At 43.5% G+C, this 25,229-nt stretch overlaps 1 protein-coding gene across 1 annotated transcript in view; it reads left to right on the plus strand.

Moving 5' to 3' along the window:
- Positions 1-23,277, plus strand: part of LOC134092242 (cadherin-22) — a 59,099-nt gene extending 35,822 nt beyond the window's left edge. Inside the window, exons 8-11 of the mRNA XM_062545041.1 lie at positions 2,117-2,238; positions 11,044-11,161; positions 13,439-13,690; positions 22,291-23,277. Of these exons, the coding sequence (XP_062401025.1) occupies positions 2,117-2,238; positions 11,044-11,161; positions 13,439-13,690; positions 22,291-22,871 (1,073 nt within the window). The 3' untranslated portion in view covers positions 22,872-23,277. The remainder of the gene's footprint in view (positions 1-2,116; positions 2,239-11,043; positions 11,162-13,438; positions 13,691-22,290) is intronic.
- Positions 23,278-25,229: the final 1,952 nt, after the last annotated feature.

The raw sequence follows: 25,229 nt of genomic DNA on the forward strand, positions 1-25,229 counted from the left end.
CTAAATATTACCATTACCATGATCAAATAAATTAGTAAGCTATTATTACTTGATTCAATTTATATTTACATTATGGAGATGTTCACAGTTGCGCACTCAAATCATTAAAATTAAGGAGTGCATATTACTTTATATCGAAGCTCAATTTGAAAATGGGATGCATAAATTCATTTATGACACAGTCTGGTGGTCACGTGAAATTCCCAACACAGATCTAAAGCTGGAAATATGGATGTAAATTAATTTCTAATGTCATTTAAATATCATGTGATTCACACACAGTGTTGAATTTCCAGTAATACATTTTACTATTCTCATGAAAACTGTTAGAATGTACAGTGCTGATTTAACAGTCCATGCTGTAGAATTTCATATGTTGAGAGCCAACATGTCAAATAATAGTAAAAAAAAAAAGAAAATATGACACTGTATTGTATGTTTATGCTGGTCTCTTGAAAGAGCGAGCAAGCTAAGCGTCTTCATATACTGCTACCGTTCGGGTATGTTTACTCTAACTTAGACATCACATAACAAAAGAGACATGATATGAGCAACCGTGATTAGCACAATGGGAGCTAATGCATTACCCTAGGGCTCTGTTAGTGCATCTATATGGTGCATACTGAAGCCTCTCATGGCAACTCACATTGACAGCAGTTGTTAAGGCTTATTCAAGCTAGCACAACCTGTGTTCAAGGCCGCTTTTGTTCGTGGTCTTAATAACCCCAGTGAAACGCTCTCAAAGGCTGCTCTGTGGGTGACGTTTTTTTTTTTTCTCCGAAGATCGCTTTGTTGATGATTTTGTTTTTAATGGTAAACAGGCTTGATTGTTTATTGGCCACTGTGAGCAGTCTCCTACCTATAACACAAGGAATATAATACTTCTGTTGTGTATATCTCACAAAAATATTTGGATGTGAAATGTATCAAGAGATGTACAGTAATGTCCTGTGTACAGTATTAGACACATTGTGTATAAGCCACAGGACAGGGTTTTATGCAAGTTAAAAGAAACAAAACCATATTACAGTAATACCATATGAACTGCCACTGTGTTAACCTCACAGCTGAAGAAGTTTTGCCAAATCTATGCACAGCTAATAGTAGACAGTTTTCGGCTTCATCATGATGTTTTCTGGGTTGAAAATGCATCGTAGTCAAGTCCATAACAACACTGTATACAGCCCATTGTAAGCTGTGGTTGGACTATTCAAGAATGCCATGGTGCTGGGTGTTGTTCAATGAGTCACGACTGCACATCCTGCACTGTATGGACTTGTTATTCAAGTTGTCTTTGTTTGTGTCTGTGTGAAGTGACTTGAGTAGCCACTGTGTGCTATAGTTATAGTTACATTTACCCTTAACTTACGTAAACGTACTACATTGATGATATTTAAGACTTTCTGTACGACACACTTATTTTCCTACTTGTTGACACTACTGTGTATCCACACATGTCAGCTTCATGTGAGACATCTGTCAGCAAGTGCTAGTGGTTGTTGTTATATTGCTGGATCCATTGCATGGATAAACTGTTTGACTATATTAGCAGCCAGGTTCTTTTTAAAGCTGCCTTTCTTGACTCAAAGACGCCAATGAAAAACATGTTGTTTTTTTCAGTCAGGGAACCAACAGATGTTCAGTACTTGTAACGTTTTGGAAATGTTGGACTTTGCATTAGTTTATGGGATGGATTTTCTGGTTTGTTGAATGAACTTGCTGATTGGATTTGGAGAATTCGGGGTTATTGGGAGACAAAAGTCAGTGTATGTGTAAGTGAGACAAACACTGACTGGCATTTTAATTTAACATTCCTGTTTGTATTGTAGAAAAAGGTGAACTGTTTTGGAATGCAGCAGTACCCAAGTCAAGTCAAACTATTTAATGAACTAAATCTTTTGAAGGACTGCACAGTGCGCATTTCATGTTATGCAACGTATGAGAAAAAAATTGTTTGGTAAATCCAGAGTAATCTTTTAATCTCATTGTCTAGGGCAGTTTGTTAGGTCTAGTCTGGGCATTCCCTGGTGTCGCCAGACGAGGAGCCTCTGTGGCAGTGTTGTAGATGTTTGATTGGTTGTTTCTGGGCGCTGATGCTTGTCTCTGTCCCCTACAGGTAACCCCGCCCAGGCATCCCAGTCTGCCGTCAGCATCCGAATCCTGGACGTCAACGACAACCCTCCTGAACTGGCAACCCCTTACGAGGCCTCCATTTGCGAAGATGCCAAACCTGGCCAGGTAGGCAAACAGCGGGATCGATCTCTGTCAGCGCAACTCACAGTGACACCACAAACATGCGCTTGTGAGAGGCGAGCAGTGTAAGAGAAAAGAAAAGAACTACAGAATTCAGTCTTTGTTTTCAGTGCAGAATAGTACCAAAGCATGTGAAACATACTGTACTCTGGATTCAGCAATGCACGTCAGAAGAATCAGCATCTCAGACGCTAGCCATATTTGCTGTTTCAAGGTACCTCCTACCCTCTTAATGTTAATAAATTAGGCTTCTAATGACAATAAGGCTGGCAACCTGTGGTTGTTCTATACGATGATGTTTATCTCTCTACCTGGCCTCAGGTGGTTCTCAGTTGGCAGGTGTTATTCACACCTGAGTTTTCTTCCTGCGGTGACCACTAATTATTACAGCAATCTGAACCAAATAAAGCACTTGATAAGTCCTTGCAAGATTTTGGTTACACACGTACTGTACTGTAGATACCTACATCCCATCCACAGGATATTTATTTTATACAGCAGGTTGTTCACTGTTTTCCCCTCATTATACAAGGATTCAGACTCTTTCCTCTTTCCCACTGCAAAAAAAATGATTCTGTAAACTGGGACTTGAGAACGCTTACTGCTCAAAGTCTGGTCTGAAAGCAATGCAGAACAATCAGTTTGTGTCAGTTTTAGTACAAAGCCAATTGCTTTCCCTTCTTGTCAGAATTGTTTCATTATTTCTATGGCCCCTAGTTTGGACCCTGTTCAATTGAAAAAAATGATCTGTCTGACATTTTGTTCCAAAGGCAATTTATAAACTCATTTTTTTCCCAGCTGCCGACATTGCTATAGGATTCATGGTTTGGTGCACTGGATAACACTTTGTTGTGTGGCCTTAAATAAATGTATTCTGTGCGAGTACAGCGGCATTTTGTGTAATGAACGAGTGAACGAGCAAGAAAGTGTGCAATTTGTCCGCTGTTCCAATGTGGCATAGCCAAGCTCATTAATCCATGGAACCGTGCTGTCAAATGTTGGTTTTGCAAGTGCCAAGAATCAGCCGCATGTTCCTCAGGACATACAGAGGGATACTGCATTTGGGTAGATGCGCCCTCACCCACTTATTTTCCTTTTTTAAAAGTAGATTGTGCTCACCATGAGGTATTGGTGTCCTTTCATGTGTTTTCCTGTTGGCAAGAAGATTCAAAGTCATCAAGGCACTTTCTCAGCCCATTTCCGATCAACAGCTCCCAGCCCAATTGAAGCCAATTACAATGTGTAGGGTTTTTAAAAAATAATAAAAAAAAAAAAAAAAAGGCGCAACTTCAAGCCAAGGCCTCCTACACTAACTGCTGTAATGAGACTGAAGCCGTCTCCTCAGTCTCAGTGCTTTTCCAGGGCCCTGCCGCCCACTGAGCTGCCGCACCAGGGCTCCAGACAGATCCTCCTCTCCAGCCGGGTCTCCTCCACTCGAGACCTCCCGTTAACCCACTCCACATAATCATCAACTTGCAAAAAACTCGCCCCGCACCCATTCGCCCGAGGGTTTCTTCCTTCAAAGAGCCACCGATGTATTTAGTGAAGGACGGGAAATGAGAAAGGCATGACGTGCTTTATACAGTATGGAAGCTCTTTAAGGCACGTTTTTTTTTTAACTTTTTTTTTTTATAAACTCCAGTTTTCTGCTGACCTGGGTTTAGTGAATATTGAACATTGAAAAGTCACATTGAAGGCATTGTCAGTGTTCTGACCTGCTTCCAGGCTTTGGCATTGAAATGACGTTAGGAAGGTCAAGGGCTCTGACATACATTTTGTGTGAACAAACTAAAATGACTCTGTTCTTTTGTGTTGGACAAAGTGCAAGAAAGTAGTTCAGAACTGTGCTGAAGTTCAGATGCGTCATTTTACAGAAGTCTGAGCACACATTTGATGGACCAAGGACTGACTGCTTTGTCATTTGTTCATCTAAGTTTGAATGTTTCACTCCTGTGACCTTGGAGATATAGTGTTTAAAAAAAGCCTTACAAGAAAGACTCAACATTATGTTTCTCTCTGCGATTGTACAACCACCAAACAGATTGTACATATTAGCAGCCCCCCCCACCACCCCCCTTTATATATCACAAGGTTGTGATGCCCCTTAAAGCCACCACAAAGCTTCCTTGATATTGATTTTTCTAAGTGAGAATCCACCAAGTCAGTAATTTCATTCCCCCCTTTCCTCTTTCAAGCTGAAAATCAGCTAGGTGGAAAAACACACACACACACACACACACACACCCCACACACACACACAACGTCCATTAGCGTATTTAAAGTGAAGAATGAAAAAAGGCCTTCCTTTGTTGCCTAAAGGGCACAGCAACCTGCAATATACTGATAGGTTAATTTAATACATAGCCTTCATTAGCACCGGGCAGTATTTTGTTCTCCTTTGCCTTCCACCTATTACACCGGCTATGGGTAATGGCTTCATGATGACCAGTGGCTTGGGCCCATGAATTGTGGGGGTGTTAGCCAGCCGGTCCCTGAAGCCTACTATAATACAGTAAATTGTCTAGAGGGGAAGCACAGAGAGAAGGGGTGGGGGTGAGGGGCGGGGGGCGGGGGGTAGTTGAAAGGCAGTGAACAGACATTTTTCTATTCTCAGGTACATAATTAATCAACGTGATAATGTGGGTAGAAAACACACTCCTGAGAAGAAGAAGAAAAAAAAAACTATGTAATTACCTCAATTTTTCCTACACCTGGAGAACAAGCTGCATGTACTGGCCATCTCCTGTTGGCTAATATGTCGCTAGTGCAAGAGCCAAAAGAGTAGGTGATGAAAACTTTTGTGTATGTAAGTTAACTCTTAAAAATGAATGCTGGCTTGAAGTATGATTTGATTTATGGAAATATTGTGGTCAGTGAACTCCATGTTCTTCAGAGTGCCAATATACTGCTTTGAAAGGTGTTTTGAAGGCTAACAACTCCAAAAGAGAGAGAAACATGTTTGGTGGCTGTTTTGCTGATTTTCCTGCTTTCCATTTTGGCATGGCGCGCATACTGTGACACAGTCACTTCACCTGCCATGGACACACTTAACGGCACGCACAAGTATTTTCACGTGTGGTGATTTTCATGTGTGGCTCCTCTGTGAAGTTACACAAGACATAGGCCGACCGTGCATTTCTAAATCAGTGAGGTGTTTGAGTCGATTTAAGAAAACCGTACACAAAACAATATCCACCGTAAGCCCAATTAGAAGGCTCTAAGTCATTCAGCTCAACGCTCCATGTTATAGCGCTCATCCTCACCGTGTGTTTTGCCTCACAGCTCAAGGTCTGATGACAGGACAGTGAAATCAGATTAGCTAAAGCCTTTAAATGCATGGGGTTTGATCCCATTTGAAGGATGACAACACAGCGTATTTGTTTGTGTTTAAGGGAGGAACAAATCTGGGGAGAAAAATGGCTGGAGACACAAATAAAGGACTTAGGCGACACCGGATAAGCAGCTTTGGATCTGGGACACACTTCCTCGCGCGCTGATGTGACTGTCGTGCAGACGTGGCAAATAATAATAATAAAAAAAGGGAAAAAGGAAGCAAAAAAAGGATCATATTTTGCATTCAGGTTCGCCGGAGCTCCGGCGCCCTTCCTTCAGGTGAAGGCATGAGACGGGAGAAACCGACGGCTCTGTCCTGTTGTGATCTTATGATGATCGGCAGCCAAGCGCCGCACAAGCAGGGGGTGTTCTTTCAATCAAGGAGTTTTGGGGGAGATGGGGATGAGGGGGGAGGGTGGTGTGGGCGGGTGGCGGTGGGGGGAGTTAATGATGTTATTAGTCACCCTCGAGTGATCCGGGCGGTTCCTCTTCACAGGCGGCTGCCAGGGGCCGCTGGCGCGATAAAGACAAAATAAAAGAGCGGCGGTGTCCTTTATCATGTCTGATTTCTGACCTGTGGAATGGAGCGTTGCTCTCGCTCAGTGCAAATCAGAGCTCACAGCACTGGCACTAGCATGAGGTCTGTGGCACGGACCGTCCTTTCACTCTCTCTCTCTCTGTCTCTCTGTCTCTCTCTCTCTATCTCTCTTCCTATCTTTCTTTCTCTCTCTCTCTGTCTCTCTCTCTCTCTATCTCCTCCTATCTCTCTCTCTCTCCATGTCTCCCTGCCCCCTTCTTTCTCTCCTTCTGTCTATCTCTCTCTCTGTTCCTCCCCCCTTCTCTCTCTCTCTCTCTCTCTCTCTCTCTCTCTCTCTCTCTCTCCATCCTAGCCCCATTCTCCTTGACTGCCCTCCTCTGATTGACATATGAAGCAACTTTGACGGTGCGCCGCTTCTGTCCCTGTCCCCGTGGTATTTTGGATATTTGGCTGATTAGATGCAAAGGGACAGGTATCATATAGTGCCATGTGTGCAGGAAAAGGCCGGGTGGAGAGGCAAATACTAAGAATGGCCTGGGGACGATGGGCCTGTCAACTCCACACAAGATATCAAACAGGGCTGCCTGGGCCCCTGTGACAGATCGCAAGGGTCTCGTCCCTCCCCTGGGACACACACGGCCACATGACTAATGTTAAGCCTCTCGAAAGCCTCACTCTGCACTTGCAAATATACTCTACACTCATCATGACACACACATGCACTTGCACACAGAGACACACACACATGCGCGCACACACACCCACATACACACACACACACACACACACACACACACACACACACACACACACACACACACAAACAAACACACACACATACACTTACATGCATTCCAACACACATGCATATACACACCTACACCTGCAGTACACATGCACACACACATGCGCGCGCACACACACACACAGAGACACGTGCATAGATGAATACACACAAAGACATAAGTACACTTGTTTCTCTTCAGGTTTGGAATCATGTATTTTATGTATGTTTTCACATTATTTATCTATGAAACCCCTCATTTCTAAATTAGAAATGGAATTCTACTTGGACACATGTATATGCATTAATAGACAAGCAAAATCCATCAACATATTTTTTTAACCAAGCTATTAACGCACATTTTACATAAATCCATTCATTTTATGAATCCAATACTTTTTAAACAGATCGATTGTTTTACAATTTAATATGTGACTCATTTCATCGACATGGGGTAGTAAAACTACTGCTTTGTTTTTCTCGCCCCAGAAAATAATCCTTCTTCTTCTCTCCAGGCCGTCTTACTTACTCCCACAAATGTATACACAGACACACCATCAGGCCCTTTAGTCAGTCTTGGCCCTGCAGGACATGGGATCCTCTTCCTCTCCTCCTTTCCAGGGTCTCTCAAGCTCACAGGTCAGAGGAGGGACCACTGGATAGAAATCTAATTAGGCGATTGTGCTTGGGGGAGTTGCATTTGTTAGTCAATAAACTCCCCCTCACACACATAAACACACACACACACACACACACACACACACACACACACACACACACACACACTGTACACACACACACACACACACACACACACACATATATATACACACCCATTCTCTCATTCTTTCTCTCCCACTCTCTTCTGCATAGACAGGAAGCCACAGGGACTGCAGACAATGCAGAAGATTTCAAATCACCGCTGTTTGTTGTCCTTGACACTGTTTTTGTTATTTATTTCTTTATCTTTCCAACAATGAGCATTCATTTGTTTTAAATAATGAAATATTGCGGTTTGTTCCTGGGCTTTGCTATTGTTTTTTTTTGTTCGTTCTTCATTATTTTCACAGACCAAACAGGAGATAGTCAGTTCAAAGTGTCACAACGGGAAAACAATGCCGACTTTGTTGCCGAGAGTACTTGTCTTGTTGTTTACCGGCTGGATTAAATGAACGCGTTGATGCGGGGGGTTAGATAGGGAATACACACAGCAGGTGTCTGGCATCAGTATGCCCCCGTCTGCTTGTTTGCGCTCTGTGCCAGGATGAAATACCGAGAAAAAAAAGTCTGAATCTTACGCTGAACTTTTAAACATATTTGCCGTTGTACAGGAAAGACAACACCGAGGGTTTGTTCGTGGTCCCCACGCAATTTCTACCTGACAGGCCGCCACCTGAGAATTGATCTTTAAATTGGCTTAGACTGTTTTGCAGAAAGGAATAATTGTAGGACAGCGGTCCATCTGTAGACACAAGCAATTGGAGTTTATTAACATTCATGACACTCTGGATCAGACACGGTCAACACATTGCTTACTTGCACAACCAAAGCAACAAGATCCCTTATGTCTTTTCGTGACTTGGAGGGGGGGAAAAACTGCGATAGATCCAATTTCCATTGATTATGGCTTGTTTGTTGCATGTTTCTGAGATTGAAATAAGGTAATGGAATGGAAGGACAGAATGGATCAGTGGGATTGAAAAGAAATGGCCTCTTTGTCACTCAGGGGGTAGTGTGTGCGTGCGTGCGTGTGTATGTGTGTGCGTGTGTGTGTGTGTGTGTGTGTGTGTGTGTGTGTGTGTGTGTGTGTGTGTGTGTGTGTGTGTGTGTGTGTGTGTGTGTGTGTGTGTGTGTGTGTGTGTGTGTGTCATGGTATTCAACAAATAAAACCACACAACACACAACACAAAAGCCTGCATTTGAACACAAATAATCATACTTGACCTGGGTGGCAGAGGACGAATTGGATGGACAATGTAAAGGACTGGGCAAGGTTGCCCATGGGTTGTCCATGTCTTAACTGTAGCCTCTGATGGAGCAGAATAGAATGGCTATCTGAGTTGAATGCCCTCTTTTAGCACTCAATGACGCAGTTTGCGTTGCTCATAATGCTCAAACCTCACAAGCTGTTATCTTCACAATTGAATTTGTATTTCAGCTTGACAGTTACAGTAGCTTACTGTTATGGTATTTTGCAAGACACATTTGTTCAAAGCGACTTACTGTAACAGCTAGCTTGCAAAGATTTTTTGGCAACCTGTCGCTTACACAGCAATTACTGAAAATGGCATTTAACTCACCATGTTTAAGCAGAAAATCAGAAATATTTTACACCCAGTGATAAAGTCAAAATGAGGACTGTGTCTGTTTCTGACCTATGTCTGTCCCTACAGTAGCTTCCCCCTCATCGATGTGTCTGGCATCTGTGCTTCCTGACTGACAAAAGAGAGATTGGCTAATGAGGAAATCCATTGACAGTGCGAAGGGAAAACCCTGTAAAACTCAATTAAAACTCGATTCATTCTACCTACGCTACAGCTGCATAAAGTTAGCACTTTGACCCCGAGCATGGTATAGACCACAACATCCACCCCCAATTGTATTAATTATTAAGACAAAAAAATCTGTGAAGAATATACATTGTTGAAGATGGATGTGGTGAGGATGAGCATCACCTGATGAAATGTAAGAAACTGTCTCTAAGACACTCCATAGATCAAAAACATTCAGTTTCACTTAAGGTCTGCTCTCTTCAAGTGCATTGTTGCTACTGGTTGAAAAAGAATAACATAACAGGCTACAGCCAAAGTTATTTCAGAAGACTTCATCATAGCATCAAAATGTCAGAGTAAAACAAAAAAACAAAACAAAAAAAAAAAGCAGCTCTAATTAGATGTTATGTTCAATTCAGTTTGAACTGGTCCTTAAAAAATCCTAAAAAAAAAAAAGTGTTGGGAAATAATGGAAGTAGAGCGAGACCAACACAGAGGAGTTGAGTCGGAGAGTAATAGTGGTCAGAAAAGAGAGAGCCTTTCGTTTTGTTTCAAGCAAACGAGCTGAGGTTTGGGGAAAAGCGAAGACAAAATATATTACAGTCCCTTGTAACGGGCTGATTCATTCCCAAGGGACTTATTCACAGATGCGTCTCAGTGTGTGCCCAGTCAAGGAAATCACGTCCTCAAGGATACTGACTTAAAACCCACTGTTTGCCACTCTCAAAAATGGCTCGCTTTAATCATTGTGAAATGTGCCTGTGTGTGTGGACCATGGCTGTTTGTTATACGGAGCCCCTTTGAACACAAACACTGGCTGAGAATATGGAGGCCTTTTGGGTGCCATCTTTGAAAGTGAGTGTAGAGTGCATATGAGTATTTATGCATTATGCCTTTCAGCATTTCCTCTCTATGCTCTTTCTCCCCACCCCCTCATTTGAAAGAGTGTGTATTTGTGTGTCATGGGTCTGTGTGTGTGTGTGTGTGTGTGTGTGTGACTGTGTCTGTGTGTGTGTGTGTGTGTGTGTGTACATGTAATGCGTGCCTGTGTGTGTCCTTTTGACTCTCCTCCACCCAGCTGGAAATTAGGGGTAAAAAAGAAAGTGAGGAAATGTCTCTGGCTGCCTAATTTTCCAATTTGGATTTTGCTCCGACTCCCCGACGAGTGAAATAAATTCTCTGTGAGCCTATTGACAAGCATATAATGAGAAAAGAGCAATAAGCGAAAGTTGGATTTCTGAAGATGATTGCCTGAAGTGGTTTTCCCTCTTCCAAACCCCGTTCCCTCCCTTTTTTTATATAAGTACACCCATCTGTTGTTTTACATGATCAGCTAATTTAATAAGCGTGGCGCTGAGGCACTGGTAAAACGCTGGGCCCCACTCGCCCTCTCGCTTTCCCCACGTGTGTGAGACTGCCGCCACACTGATTTATAGCCAGGAATTTCAATTCATCAGGAAGAGCAACGGGGGGGTTGAGGGGGGGGGGTGGGTGATCTGAAGCTCTCGCAGTTATAGAAGAAAAAGATGATTATGTTATGAGGATGTTGTGCGAGAATGACTTTGTACTGTAATCCCTCCCTTTTTTTGTCACTTCTCACAATTCTTTTCTTTTCTTTTCTTGTCTGTTGTTGCTTCCTGTAGCTTATTCACACCATCAGCGTGGTGGATAAAGACGAACCCCAATCCGGTCATCGGTTCTACTTCACTCTGGCACCCGAGGCATCCAGCAACCGCCATTTCACCCTCTGGGATGTCAAAGGTAAGATTTGCACACTACCTCACCGCACACATCAAAGGGCAAAATGTTTTAATGTTTTATGAGCGTTCTTTATGCGCTGAATTATTAACACTCTTTTTTTGACAGTTGTAGTGATAATGCTTTGGTAATTGTTCTTATGTGAGTCATAGCTTGCTTGATGCATATCCTCAAGGTGAGAAATATCAGTGAGTCATCACTGAATGGACAAGTGCTGCTTGAATTAAGGCTGCAATATTCACCACATGCCTAGAGACAATCACTCTCTGGAAACATGTCTGAACGTAAATGCCTGGAAACCAACTGAAGCTATGTATTCTATAGAGTCTGTGCTATTTTCCACGCGTTTCTGTTTTTTTTTCTGTTTAGTTATTTGTGTAAGCATTGTTTCAGCTAGCGCTATAGCCCATCAACCCAAACAGGATTTATTTGTTAGCAAACGGCTCTTTAGAGATGTGTACATAACTGGATGTGACGCGCGGGTAAATCAAGATTGATCTGACACAATGAAAATGTCAGGGGAGGGAGCCAGGGAAATGTCAGCGCGTGGTGTGCTGTGTCGGCACTCCCGTGCCCCGGCGAAGGCCTCCGAGAGTGGCTCATGGACCCCTCATCAGCCAGCAGTCAGTCACTCTGCACACACACACACACGCACGCACGCACGCACGCATGCAGACACACACACACACACACACACAGCGCATATACACACAGATACACACACCGTAGACTGGTGGAAGTACGCATGAGTGGACACACACATACACACATATGCATATACACACATGCATATATAAACACACACACACACACACACACACACACACACACACACACACACACACTTGCATACACACACACACACACACACACACACACAACCATAGCACAAGCTAAAATTAGGCATGAAATTACATACTGTAGCAGGATGACATTTCAGCAAACACATAAGCAATGTCATGAATGACATGGGTCATATGTGAAGGAGACTTTTGAAAACAAGAACAACACGTGCAAGGCCTTCATGCAGTGTCTCACAAGCCACACACAGCCTCCAACACCCCCAGGCCCCAACGCACACATACACACACACACACACACACACACACATTCTTGCATTGGGGCACACACACACACGCACACACACACACACACACACACACACACACACACACACACACACACACAAAGCCACACACACAAAGCCACACACAAACATATTCTTGCACTTGGACATACACACACACGCACACACACACACACACACACACACACACACACACACACACACACACACACACAAACATGTTCTTGCACTGGGGCACACACACACACACACACACACACACACACACACACACACGCACACACGCACACACACATAAAGAAATACACAGAGGCATTTTTATCATCCCACCTCTTTTTTTGTCCTCTCTACTTGTGTTTTCATGGACACATTTGTCAGCCTGTCAGATTCAATCTGTCACTTTTTCCTTTCACCATCACGGCTTCACATTGCATTCTGTCTTATTGAGCTTTGACACATGAGGACAAACATCACGCTTTTTCATGGCACAAAACTTTTCAGTCATTGTTAGAAGTACAGACAAACAATAGTTTGTCACTGATGGAGCAGCTCTCCTGGGATATAATTAAATTACTGCTCTGGGGAGCACAAGGATTAAGTCTCAGTAGAGAGCTCCAGGGAGCGCTGAAACGCTAACTATACATTATTAAACAGTCAGAAAGATATTTTATAAAGTGTCATTGCTATTTATGACAGGAGAATAAGGTATGACTCATAAACTCTATTCATTATAAACTGCTGTATTATTAAGGGCGAAAAAAAAACCACACTGAAGTCAGGTGAAAAAAATTGAAATGTGGAGTGAGAATTGCTGAAATATTTTCTTCAGTTCACTGTTAAACTTAGATTGTGTTCTATTTCCGTTGCACTACACACATGTGGATTTTCCTCCAGCGTGTTTCCTCATAGCTGCCTGAGTCTCACGTAAATGCCCTGAATCTCATATAAATGTCTTATAAGAACCTGATATGTCTTCGTTATTTACCTACCATATTCAGACACAATAACACTATTATGCAATAATACAGAATTGAGGTCCTAATGCAATTGAGATTTAATACTGTTGCCTGGTGAGTTTACAGACTATGTCATTCTCTTGACCTGAACTTACTAATTAGCACCGTTGTGCACTGTACCATTATGCAGGAGTTAATACATCTCTTAACCTTGTACATTTCCATTGTACTCTCCAGATAATACAGCCGGCATTAGGACCCAGCGGTCTGGGTTCAACAGGCAGGAACAGAACATCTACCTGTTGCCCATCCTGGTGGTGGACAGTGGACCTCCAGCCTTGAGCAGCACGGGCACCGTGACTATCCACGTGTGTGGCTGCGATCCGGACGGAGCCATCCAGTCCTGCAATGCCACGGCCTACGTCATCTCGGCAGCTCTCAGCCCCGGAGCGCTCATCGCCCTACTGGTCTGCATGCTCATCCTCATCGGTAAGTCGCGGGGGGGTTTCACCCCTTGTAACTGTTGTGGATGGCAACAAATTGAAAATGGGGATTGTACTGTAAATGCAGCCTTACTGTATGTTGCGTTCAAATGACTCAGGAGGGTTTCTTTTTGTGGGCCTCAGCCAGAGATTAGTTGTGTTTTCAAAAAAATATGCTTAAAAAGAATGCATGTGAATAGAATATATACGTTTTTGATCCTGTGAGGGAAATTCAGTTCTCTGCATTTAACCCAATTAGTGAACACACAGCACACAGTGAACACACAGTGAGGTGAATCACACAACCCAGAGCAGTGAGCTGCCTGCCCAACTAGGATTGACAGTGAATTTGACGTGCAACATTTGTCATTCCATCATAAATACCTGAACTAACAGTTCACAGGTTACCCATAGCGTGAGATACATTTGCCTAACAAAGCCTTGTGTTACACTGATGCAGTGGCCTAACGGGATTACTAAATTAATTTATGGGTCACCAAGAATCATAGGCTTCCACTGGCTTGTCAGATATAACTTGACTAACCCGAGTTGTGAGAACTTTGACCTGTAACTCATGTAACTCAATAAGTTGAACAGATATAATGAGCTTATTGCTGCTCTGATAGATATGTGGTCAGATTGCTAGCTAACTTGATCAGTCAACCAGTTAGCTTATAAATTGAATAAAGCACATTTTCAAATATAAAAAAAAAACAACTCTAAAAACCCAAATCCTATTAAATCCTACTCTTATACAACAGGGCATTGTTTTATTTTGCCCTGACAAGAAGATAGCTGTGTGTGCAGCAGCATAGCCTATACCCTGGGCCTTTGAGTCATGTTTGTGTCAGAGCTAGCACCCATGGTCTTTAGTGCTCCTGCTGCTATGGCTCCCTGTCATGCTTGATATTTTGCAGAATCAAGAGCATTGCATCAGAGTACAGGTCCTTTTGGCGTTGCGGCAAGCTGGTTTGGGACTTTTGGTGGGTATTGTGGGATAAGTTTGATTGAAAGCAAAGGACTGGAGAGTGTAAACTTCAGTCCCTTAAGCCCCGTGCTAGTGACGAAACCTCACAACATACTTGGCTTCAGTTCATTGTTAGCATACCTATATCCCACCTCATGTTGCAGAGTCTTGTCCAGTATGCAAAGAACTGCATCTACAGTATACTATATGCACTCCATAGCATTGATCTCAATACACTGTTCCTGCATCATTAGTTACATTGTAATACACAGTGAAACAGGACATTGATATTCTGTGCTTACACAATCCAAAATCTAACCTTTGATCTAATTATTAATCTATGTCAGTACAAATTTTTATTTTGCTCTGCTCATTATTGCTCGGTGTGTTTGACTCCCCCGAGGCAACTGTGTTGTTACAGTATGGGCTGTACGATAAAGCTCATTCACCATCTTGATTTCCTGTTTTCCATATTGGGTTTGGTTGTAATCATGCAGTCAAACCTGTGCCCTGCCCTGCTTGTGGATTATTTTCATTATGTGCTGGTTGATCCTACCTTTCATTGCTCTAGGTAAACAATTTGTTTTGAATTGATGAAGACGCGTAACCACCAGAGGACAATAAGTACACAAGAGCAATAACCTATAGAGCAGGCTTATCTAATGAAAATAGCTCACTCCACAAGCAATTATTTACTTAGTTGATCATCTTAAATCCAGGCCAGCCACACTAATTAAATGCTCATTCCTTATGGGAGAATTGCAGGGGCATACAGTAATAAGGGATTAGGGGTTTCTGAATGCCGTGCGGGGCCTAGATGGTGTCAGTATAATTTACAGTACCTGTGCTTGAGGGGAAGACACCTGTGTTTCCCAAGTGAAGGGTCACGTTGTTGGTGCCTTGCCTGTACTGTGTGTGCCATCTCAGTTTGCCACTTGTCAGCGTGAGTGCCCTTTGGCATTGCTGTCTGGTTGGATTACCTTCTTGTTTGGCTGATAAGTCATTTTTGTCATCACGGCTCTTACCACACAAAACAACGCAGGTGTCACAGCTAGCGGCTGACAAACTGCTAATAATGGGACTTGCTCTTTTGAACTTTGAACAGTGCTATCACGAGGAAAGGAATATAACAGGGATATTTTATTTTTTAAATCAACATGGTATTTTTACAGTCATACTGTACATGAATAATAATGCATTTTTGACCATGCCACAGAATAATACATCATCTTCTTAAACCACTGGCTATTTGTGGCCTTTATGCAGTATGTCAGTTACAGTATATGTCTGTGACCTGACATCTGTCTGTGACTTGTAACTGATATACTGTGTAAAGTGTGTTTAAGCCTTTGCTTCCAACATCGGTCTCACTTCCTGATTACAATCATGTGGCTCTGCTCACTCCCCTGCCCTCCATATCCTCACCCTAGCACTGTGCAGAAATCATAGTCCATTACGTCTAGTATCGGTGGTGGTGGGTAATGTCTGTGCATCCAAGTAATGAGAGAACGGATATATATTTGACATAATATTGATGGTATTCCAGGGTATTTTCCTGTGTGATGTAGGCTCTGTTGTGTCTCTGTTGCGATGGGGCATAGAGTGTGCTGAGCTGCAACCACAGTGTGCTTGTTGCCACCAGAGGTGCAGACTTTAGGTGGTTATCCAGAACCAGGGAGCATCTGCCGATTAGCTGCTAGAGTAGATCAGTAAAAAAAGAACCATGGATTACCGCTCAAAAGACGGCTGGTAGCACTTCACTTTGATTGTTCGCCTACAGAGACTTTGTAGATCATCTGTTAAGACTCAAGTTCAGTATGTAAAATTGCTGTTGAGCAAATACTGAACACCATAACCAAACTTAACCCATAACTTTAGCCCTAACCATATATGTTTGTTAACAGTGTCAACTGATAATCCTTTGCTGATATCTAAGTAAAAGGTGACCTGAGCTTTTTGTCTAAAGATGTGTACCTACAAATATGCACATGCCATTTTGATTTCTGAAATTTGGTTATGTAATGAAAAATCTATAACCATTGGTGGATTGATGGAATTTGTGGCTCGTGGACCTCAACAGCTAATGAAATAAGCAGCTTAGGCACCTGGCTCATCATTTTATGTTGTGGAGTTAAAGTGAAAAAGGAGAACTTAAGAGATACCAGAGTTTGGTCCTGATCAACCTTTGTTTGACCATCTCCTCTCCGTTCAGATTTTAAGTTTGTATACACAAAACCAGGCAGTATACTAACTACACAGAGAGGACACTATACCTTATCAGACAGTTTTTGCATTCCATTAGCCAAGTGTTTTAGCAAGTATACAGTAGATGACTTTATTTTTGTCCATTGAAATTGAAAGAACACAGGTATCCGGAATGCACTACATAATACAATAGTGATTAGCATAATGTCAGTTTATAAAAGTTGATATTGAGACAATCTTGTCATATTGTTTGGTGCGATATTGTGCAGGTGTCAATATTATTATTTCCAATTGATCACTTGTGTTGATTTGAGGGTTGTTTAAGTGATTATGATGTGAGCTAGATACAGTTTTTTTGTGTTATAAGTTGTCACTAATTTGTTGACTTCAATCAGCTAGGGAGATCAGAAATTATGCAAATTAGTGCCTCTTTAAAAAATTGTGCTACGTTTTGCTTGAGACATTCCCTCAATTTTTACATTGCACAGACAATACATGCAAAATGCTTGTTGCGTGGTCCTCAGGCTTCATGTTGAATCCCACTAACTTGCCCACTCGTCCGTGTTCTTTGTACAAGTCTATTCTCTGTCGCGGGTGGAGGCGGACACGGAAGCTGGTACGTCTGCACGGCAGGCCTCTGATGCCTTACAGGTGTTCGTCCACCTGTAAGCGGTGAGCGGGAAGCCTGGGGGATGAGCACGGGAGCTTGTTTGTCTGCAGAAGCTCAGCAGGTTGCGAGTCATGCATGACTGGCGCTCCTCTGTGTGAACTCCAGGGCAGAACACTGCAGGGTGATTGGTGTAAGGCTGACCGAGTCACGACACCTTACATGTCCAATTATTAGTCGTCTTGATGGAACTAATGTGCTGTACTTTGGCGATGTGCTTGGACTCTGCCTCCCACTATGACATATGAAAGGGAATGGACCTACCCACCATTTTTATATCAATCTTACATGGCTATCCATAGAGTGAGCTTGATTTATTTGAAGGATCTACCTCTTCAGAGAAATCAGTAAGGCTACTTGTTATTTCCCTCATATACTCATAGTGCCCTATACACATACACATATTGTCTGTGATGTCCTTCAACTTATGGTGTTCCTTAAACATTTTACCAGGACAAATAGAATTTTTTTTTGATGTCTTTTGTGTGGGAGAAGATACGATATAGGGTTTAATGAATGACATCAACCCTCTTTGCTATCCCGAGTGCCGTGGACACATTGACCGATGCCGCCGCGGTGAGGAAATAGCCGCCTCAGCACTCCTCTCCCCTCCGCGCACCCGCGCCTTTAAATAGACACGCCACCGCCGCTCTCCAGACATTACCAGATACCAGCAGCACCATTCCTCTCAGCCGGCTAACCAAACGGAAAAGGCTTGTGTTTGTTCGTCTCTGAAAGCGTGCGCCTTCCTTCTCTCTCTCTCTCTCTCTCTCTCTCTCTCTCTCTCTCTCCCCCTCTCTCTCTCTCTCTCGTCAAACATGCACCCATGGCAATTTGGAGAGAACATATTGTGTGTTTTTTTCTCAGTCCCTAACTGTTTGGGAGTGATGTTTCATGTTGGCTACGGCTTTAAATGAGTCAAACAGCACCTGGTCATTGTAATGAACTCTGTGTTACTGCCTTTTTAATGAGTGGCACTTATGCCATTTTTCAAGCACATCAACTCTGAAAGTATGCAAAAACAATTAATATTTTATTTGCTTGTGTACAGAGCTGTTGATGCCAGTGTGCAACATCACTTCATGTTGCAACGCAAGGGAAGAGGGAATGACATACTGTAGTCCCCCCAGAATGTGCTTTTGCTTCTTTTTGACGTTCTCTATGTGTCTATGTTTATATACAATACATACTGTATAGCAGTTTGTTTTATAAACCTACGCCATAGGCCAGACATTCAAAATGTATGCCACAGTCTTTTAGTTACTTTGAATATTGAATGTATTCATAGGTACCACATGGTGAGATAAAAGTTATTTTATTGAACTTATGTCTTCGCTATAACTTTATGCTAATACTCTTGCAGAGGCTAGTATCCGTCTGAATAATTAAATATTTCAACTTAATACAGACACAGTTGTTATACCTTTACTATCGGACATTAGTAGGCATGGTAGTGTGCAGCCTGAAGCTCTTCAAGCCCCTGTGGTACGGAATGAAGTGAGGAGTCTAGCTTCTGGTAGAGGAGAGGACACGAGAGGATGAGAAAGGGCAGTGCTGGATGTACTGTGCACAGAGCACAGACTCTTGGTGCTGAGGGGGGACGGGGGGACGGGGGGGGGGGGGACTAACTGACTGAGGGGGGACTAAGCAAGCTAACAGAGAGTCTGTCTGCCACTGCCGAGCTCCTAACCATCCCCGCTAAACGTCTCGCACTCCCAATGTGGGAGTGTACGGAATCTGGGGCTCTGTGTGTGTGTGTGTGTATGTGTGTGTGTGTGTGTGTGTGTGGTTGCAGTAGTGTGTGTGAATGTGTGTGTGTGTGTGTGTGTGTGTGTGGGGGGGGGGGGGGGGGGGGGGTGGGGGGCACTTGGCTCTCCACAGGCTGCATCACCCCTATGAGATCAGCGATGGCATGATGAGGAAAATGAAAACAAATTTCTGCCTAATTACCCGCAAAACAAACACTCCCTCCATCAGTTCGTTCCAGGGGTGACGTGATGAATCCATTCCGACGCGGCGAGGCATCTGCGCACATCCGTCCCAATTACGGCCCATCTGCCGTGATGCCGTCCCCGGCGCGCCCAGCCCAAGGGTAAATTAGCCGTCTTGTCAGGGCCGCTTATTGGAACATCTGTAGGCGGAGGAGATGCCACATGTTTGCCGTGCAGGTAACACGTCGCGCGCGCCGACGCCGACACCTTGGCCCGGGGGGGCGAGCCCCACACGTGTCTCGGGGGTGCAAAGGTTGCTCCGTACCGTCACCTTCCTGGTCAAGCTAGCATGTTCGCTCAGTGCTCATCCCTGACTGGCGATATTCCCAAAGACCTGCGGCTACTCGCGCTTCTGGGCTTGAATATTTAATGGCCGAGAAACGGTTTCTTTTTTCCTTTTTTTTTTTTGTCAATATCAGAAGGGCTGCGCTGTTGTGGCTGTGGCGTCTCAGAGAATTTGGAGTGGATTCATCTGTTGCATAATTGCTTTGGAATGCTTGGTGCCATCAAGACGCGGGGCTGTGAAATTGAAGCGGGTCCCCGCGAAAAACCCCTGGTGATGCGCTCCTCCGACAGTGCCAAATATGAAACAAAGGAGTAATGAGATGGACAGAAAGACAGGGAAGGGGGGGTGGGCGGGGAGGGCGAGGGGGGTGGTGGGCGGTGACGTCTCCCTGTGGCTTCAAGCGAGCGGGCGAGCGTGTTGGCGCGGTGTGGCGGGGGCGGCAGGCGACGGCAGCACCAGCCTCGGTGGGGTGTGTGTGCGAGGCAGATCATCTCTCTGTGTTTCCCGTGCGGGAGCCGCAGATGATCAACATCCCCGACCTCATTCCTCAGTCCGCCGCTCTCCGGGCGCCGCCTGCCTGCCTGCCCGCCACACCGCCACACCGCCACACCATTCTCCTGCGTGTGATTCGTCAAGTCATTTGCACTGAATACAGACAATTACAGACCCCCCTCCCTACACAAGTCATTTATATAGATTAATATGACCGTCACCATCATCCCCCCCCCCACAAACTATGGCAAAGAATGGAAAAAGAAAGCTTTGGCATAGAAGGTGAAAAACATCACACCATCTCACGACTATGGGATCACTAATTATGCTATATATAATATGTGAGATGTTCTCGTTGGACAGACACAGAGAGCCTTATATCATATTCATCCCTGCCTGTGTCTGTGTAGGTGTATGTGTGTACCGATGATGTCAGTGGTCAAGCATTAAAATGATTTAACGTTCGTAAGGCTTATCATTAACTCATTTAATTAACATGTATGCGTGTGTTTACATAAACAAACCATGAAGTAGTTGAATTAGTGTAATAATAATAGTATTACAAAGCCTAATAGCGATTGTCTTTGTTACTGTTTTTACCTGCGTTTATCATGCACCAGTCTTTAATGCATTACCATAGCATGTTTAATAAAGTCACGACTGATAGATATGCTGCTATACAGTTAGAAGCCACAGCTTCAAAAAGGCTGACATATTGCAGTGTTGAAGTGACACCAAAGACTTTGAAATCGCACAAAAAAAAAGCTAATCAGGAGCTCTGAGGCCTTTTTCATGGAGATTTTAATTATTTCTTGGCGGCGCTCTGTTTTACACTCCGTCTAATGGCTAAGGGCTTCTTCAAAGAGCTTCTTTCACCTGCAGCCCCTTTGTGCTCAGACGCGAGAGAGTGCCGCGGATTGACCTGGAGCTTCTCTCTCCCGCCAGGATGACGAACATCTAGGAATCAAATGAGACATTGTTTTTTTTGACCATGGTTTTGGGTCACCACTTTTGGCCAAAAGGGAAACACTGTGTTTTTTTTTTTTTGCACTGCCTTGTATACGGTTCAGCTGTTTGAGACTTCATTTCAAGGTTTGCACAAACGTAGGAGTTCAATGAGGGCGAGAGGGTGAAATTGTGTGGGAGACTAACTGAAACGCAATTACAAATATAGACGCTCATTACCAGAATTCTTTTTAGATTAAAGGCCCATTGATTTGTGTGGATGAATAAGGCTTTTTGTTTTTCTCTGCGCCGTTAATCTATTAACTGGTCCATCTCATTGTTTTCATATTTAAAGCAAATTTCATTACTCGGTCATTGCAGATATCTATACATGCCTTACCCCCTCATCCCAATCATATCTAGATTTGCCTAGCGCGGTTTTCATCCCCAGTAATCCATGTATGGCTTTCTTTAGGCTGATGGGCTTATCGACTTTTATTAAAAATGTCAAGCGCATACTGTAACGCTTAAAGAGTCATTAGATCGACGCTAACTGACTTCACTTAAAAATCAATATAGCTGTATTCAAAACGTACTGTTTCATTATCTTCGCTCATCCGCTTATATATGAGCTGCATTTGGACGGCCCTATCAGAGCCTGACATCTTTCAAAGCACAGTGTACAAAAAGAGATAAAAAATCCTACCTTGTCGTAATTCTACTATTTTGTGTTTTTCCCCCTGTAAACTCAAAGCACATTTCAAGTGGGAACCAGTGTTGTTTTATTGGAGAATTTCACTGCAAATAATTCTCAAACAAAATGTACTGCACAGCGGTGCATAAAATTACCGCCGCATGGCGATGCCATGAAATATCCAAAGAAAATAAAGCACGGTTTTCAATATGTCCCCTACTCCTGCAACTCCTTGTAAACTTTTATTCTGAAAAGAAAGAGAATTCTGTGTTTTGCTTGTTGTTATCCTGCTGTGTGATCTCCTTGACACCTGTAATCTGTAATCTAATCTGTAATCTTTGCGCTCTCTCTCCTCCACAGTGCTGGTGCTGCTGATCCTCACGCTCAAGCGCCACCGCAAGGGCCAGCGCATGTCCGAGGACGAGGAGGACATGCGCGACAACGTCATCAAGTACAACGACGAGGGCGGCGGCGAGCAGGACACGCAGGCCTACGACATGAGCGCCCTGCGCAGCCTCTACGACTTCCCCGAGGCCAAGAGCGCCGACTCGGGCGCCGACCTCCCGTGCCTGCCGCAGTGGATCCAGAGCCGCGTCAACGGAGGCAGCGGCGGCGGCGGCGGCGATGGGGGCAGCGGCGTCGGTGTTGGCGGTGGTGGTGGCGGTGGTAGCGGTGGTGCCGCGGCCGACTTCTCGCTCTTTCGCGGCTACATCCGTAAGAAGGTGGAGCAGGCCGACGCAGACCTGTCGGTGCCGCCGTACGACTCGTTCCAGACGTACGCCTTCGAGGGCAGCAGCTCGCCCGCACTGTCACTCAGCTCCATCCGCACGCTGTCCACCACCTCGGAGCAGGATTTCTCGTACCTCAGTGACTGGGGACCTCGCTTCAGGCAGCTGGCTGGCTATTATGCCCCAGGACAGCCTGAGGAAGAGGGCTCCTAGCCTCTTCCTCCTCCTCCTCCTCCTCCTCCTCCTCCTCCACCTCCTGCTGCCAACGCGCCATCTCACTCATATTGACAGTCCGGTGTCCTAACTGTCCTTGAACCCACTCCCTTGTGACACTTTGGAAACCCAGTCAGATATGACAGTTTAATTACTTTTTTTTTAAAAAGAAAATAATTACTTTTCCCCTCTTTCTCCAGTTGTGGATTAAAACGGGCCGATGAACTGGGTTCTGAGCACACGAGGAACTGCTAGGAAGCCAGGTTTTATTGACCTATAACAGTAGGGGGCGGGGGAATCACAGACACACACTACTGCTCTTTGGCCAACATCATGGATTTTTTTTTTCCATTCGTATTTGTGTTTTTCTTTTCTTTGGTGGCAGAGACTTGAAACCACTAACCACTTAAAGAAAAACAAATATTGTGCCATTTCTACAGTCTGAGTCAAGGGACATTTCTTTCTGTTCTCAAGCCAAGGCAAACTGCCCCCCCCCCCCCCCCCATAAAAAAGAAAAAAAAATCAAAAACAAAATGTATTTATTAAAGAAGAACATATTTATGTATTTATTAATTTATATTTATTTATTTATTCATCATGAATACAATTACATGACCAGAATGAATGGACTTATTTGGGAAAGTTGGAGATTTTTTGGAAAAAGGGAGCAGAAATGGACAACAAGTGAACATTGTTATACTCCCCAAAAAGAATCCTGAGTGAACTGAAGAAGCGTATATTGAATGTGAGAGAGCACTGTTTGAGCAGCATTATTTGGGTCACAGACAACAACACAGTCTCAAAAATATTTGTATTTATTTTTTGGAACACTTTTGTATAATACTAACAAGACAACAACATGGGAGGAAAGACGCTTGAGGCGAAAAGCTAGAAAATATGTGTCAAATCAGTGCAAGCATCGTTTTGTCCTGACATAGCCTACTTTTTATTGTGTTGTGATATTTTGCTTATGTTGTGGACATTCTGTGTTAACTTTTTAAAAAGGGATGATCTTTGTTTTCTTCTGATCCGTGTGTACATTACACTCAAAGGTGGCAAAGGGTCCTAACATGGTCACAAAGTGGAGTTGTATCCCAGCAACTGTGCTGAAGAATGTTGTGTTTAAAAAACAGACCTGTGAGCGTGTTTATGCATCTGATTTGATTTCTATTCAGCGTTACTTCTGTTTTGCTGATTCTGTTTGAGGGTGGGGATGTTAGAGTGATTAGGAAAAACATGCACTGTATCACAAACATTCAATACCCAAGACCTCTTTAATGTTGACCCTTATTGTAAATGTATGGAAATATACAGTTGAAATCAATAAATATTTAATGCTTTTTTAATTAAGTATCTGTGGATAGGGCAATGTGCCTTTTATTTATTCAGGTCTCCTCACAACAATGAAACACACATACACTTAAAAAAAACTCACAGTGCTTGCAAAACTACATTTAAACCAACAAAAACACAAAAATGTATGTTTATGCTTGACAAAACCATCAACACAAATCTTATAAAAGCTTCATTGTCTTGGTAACGGTGACTACCCCGGTGGACTGTGGATGACATCTTGTTGGTTCCGCATCATGAAATCCTTGATTTTTCAGCTAAAAACTCAAATATTGTTGCTAAGACCAGAATTTGACCAGTGCTTCTCTTTATTTATCTAGGTCCTCTTTGGACTTACTCTTTGGAAAGGCATACCAGCTTACTTGGCACATGGAAGGGTTGTTTTCTTCGTGGATGCTGCCCAGCTAATATGCTGCACTGTGACACTCGGGTTCATTCAGACTGGTGTCAAAAATGTCTGACAGTCCTCTATTGAATGAAATAAGGAAATGGAAAAGTGGCCTTTGAACTTAATGAAACACCTCGGAGAATATGCCAGTCTAAAACCTGTGATGTGCTTTAATGAGCAGGCTTAGTTATTGTATGTGCACCGACTGGCAATACTATTTCCCCTTCATGCACGGCTTTTGTGTAGTACATGTACACCCACTATAAAATGCTCTCTCTGTGCAGAGCTGCCATTTTTCAGTAATGCCCCATGCATGCTGACATATTACTTCATTGCAATAAATCATGTTTTTTTTTACCTCTAAGGGCAGCACACAGTAGGGTAGTGTCATTTCTTCTGTGGACCTGAACATTGACAGGCGATGCTTTGGGGCTACCCATGTCTCCATACAAATAATGTTCTTGCATTTCACCCCTGAATTAATCATCATAATTGATTACGCCTGGTTTATGGAATATACTGTGATACAGAGATTATCGATCCACATATGGCAACCCCCCCCCCCCCCCCCCTCTCTAAAGTCAAAGTAGAGGAGATGTGGATTTATTTTGGAAAAC

This window comes from Sardina pilchardus, chromosome 9, assembly GCF_963854185.1.
Source record: "Sardina pilchardus chromosome 9, fSarPil1.1, whole genome shotgun sequence".
Lineage (NCBI taxonomy): Eukaryota > Metazoa > Chordata > Actinopteri > Clupeiformes > Clupeidae > Sardina > Sardina pilchardus.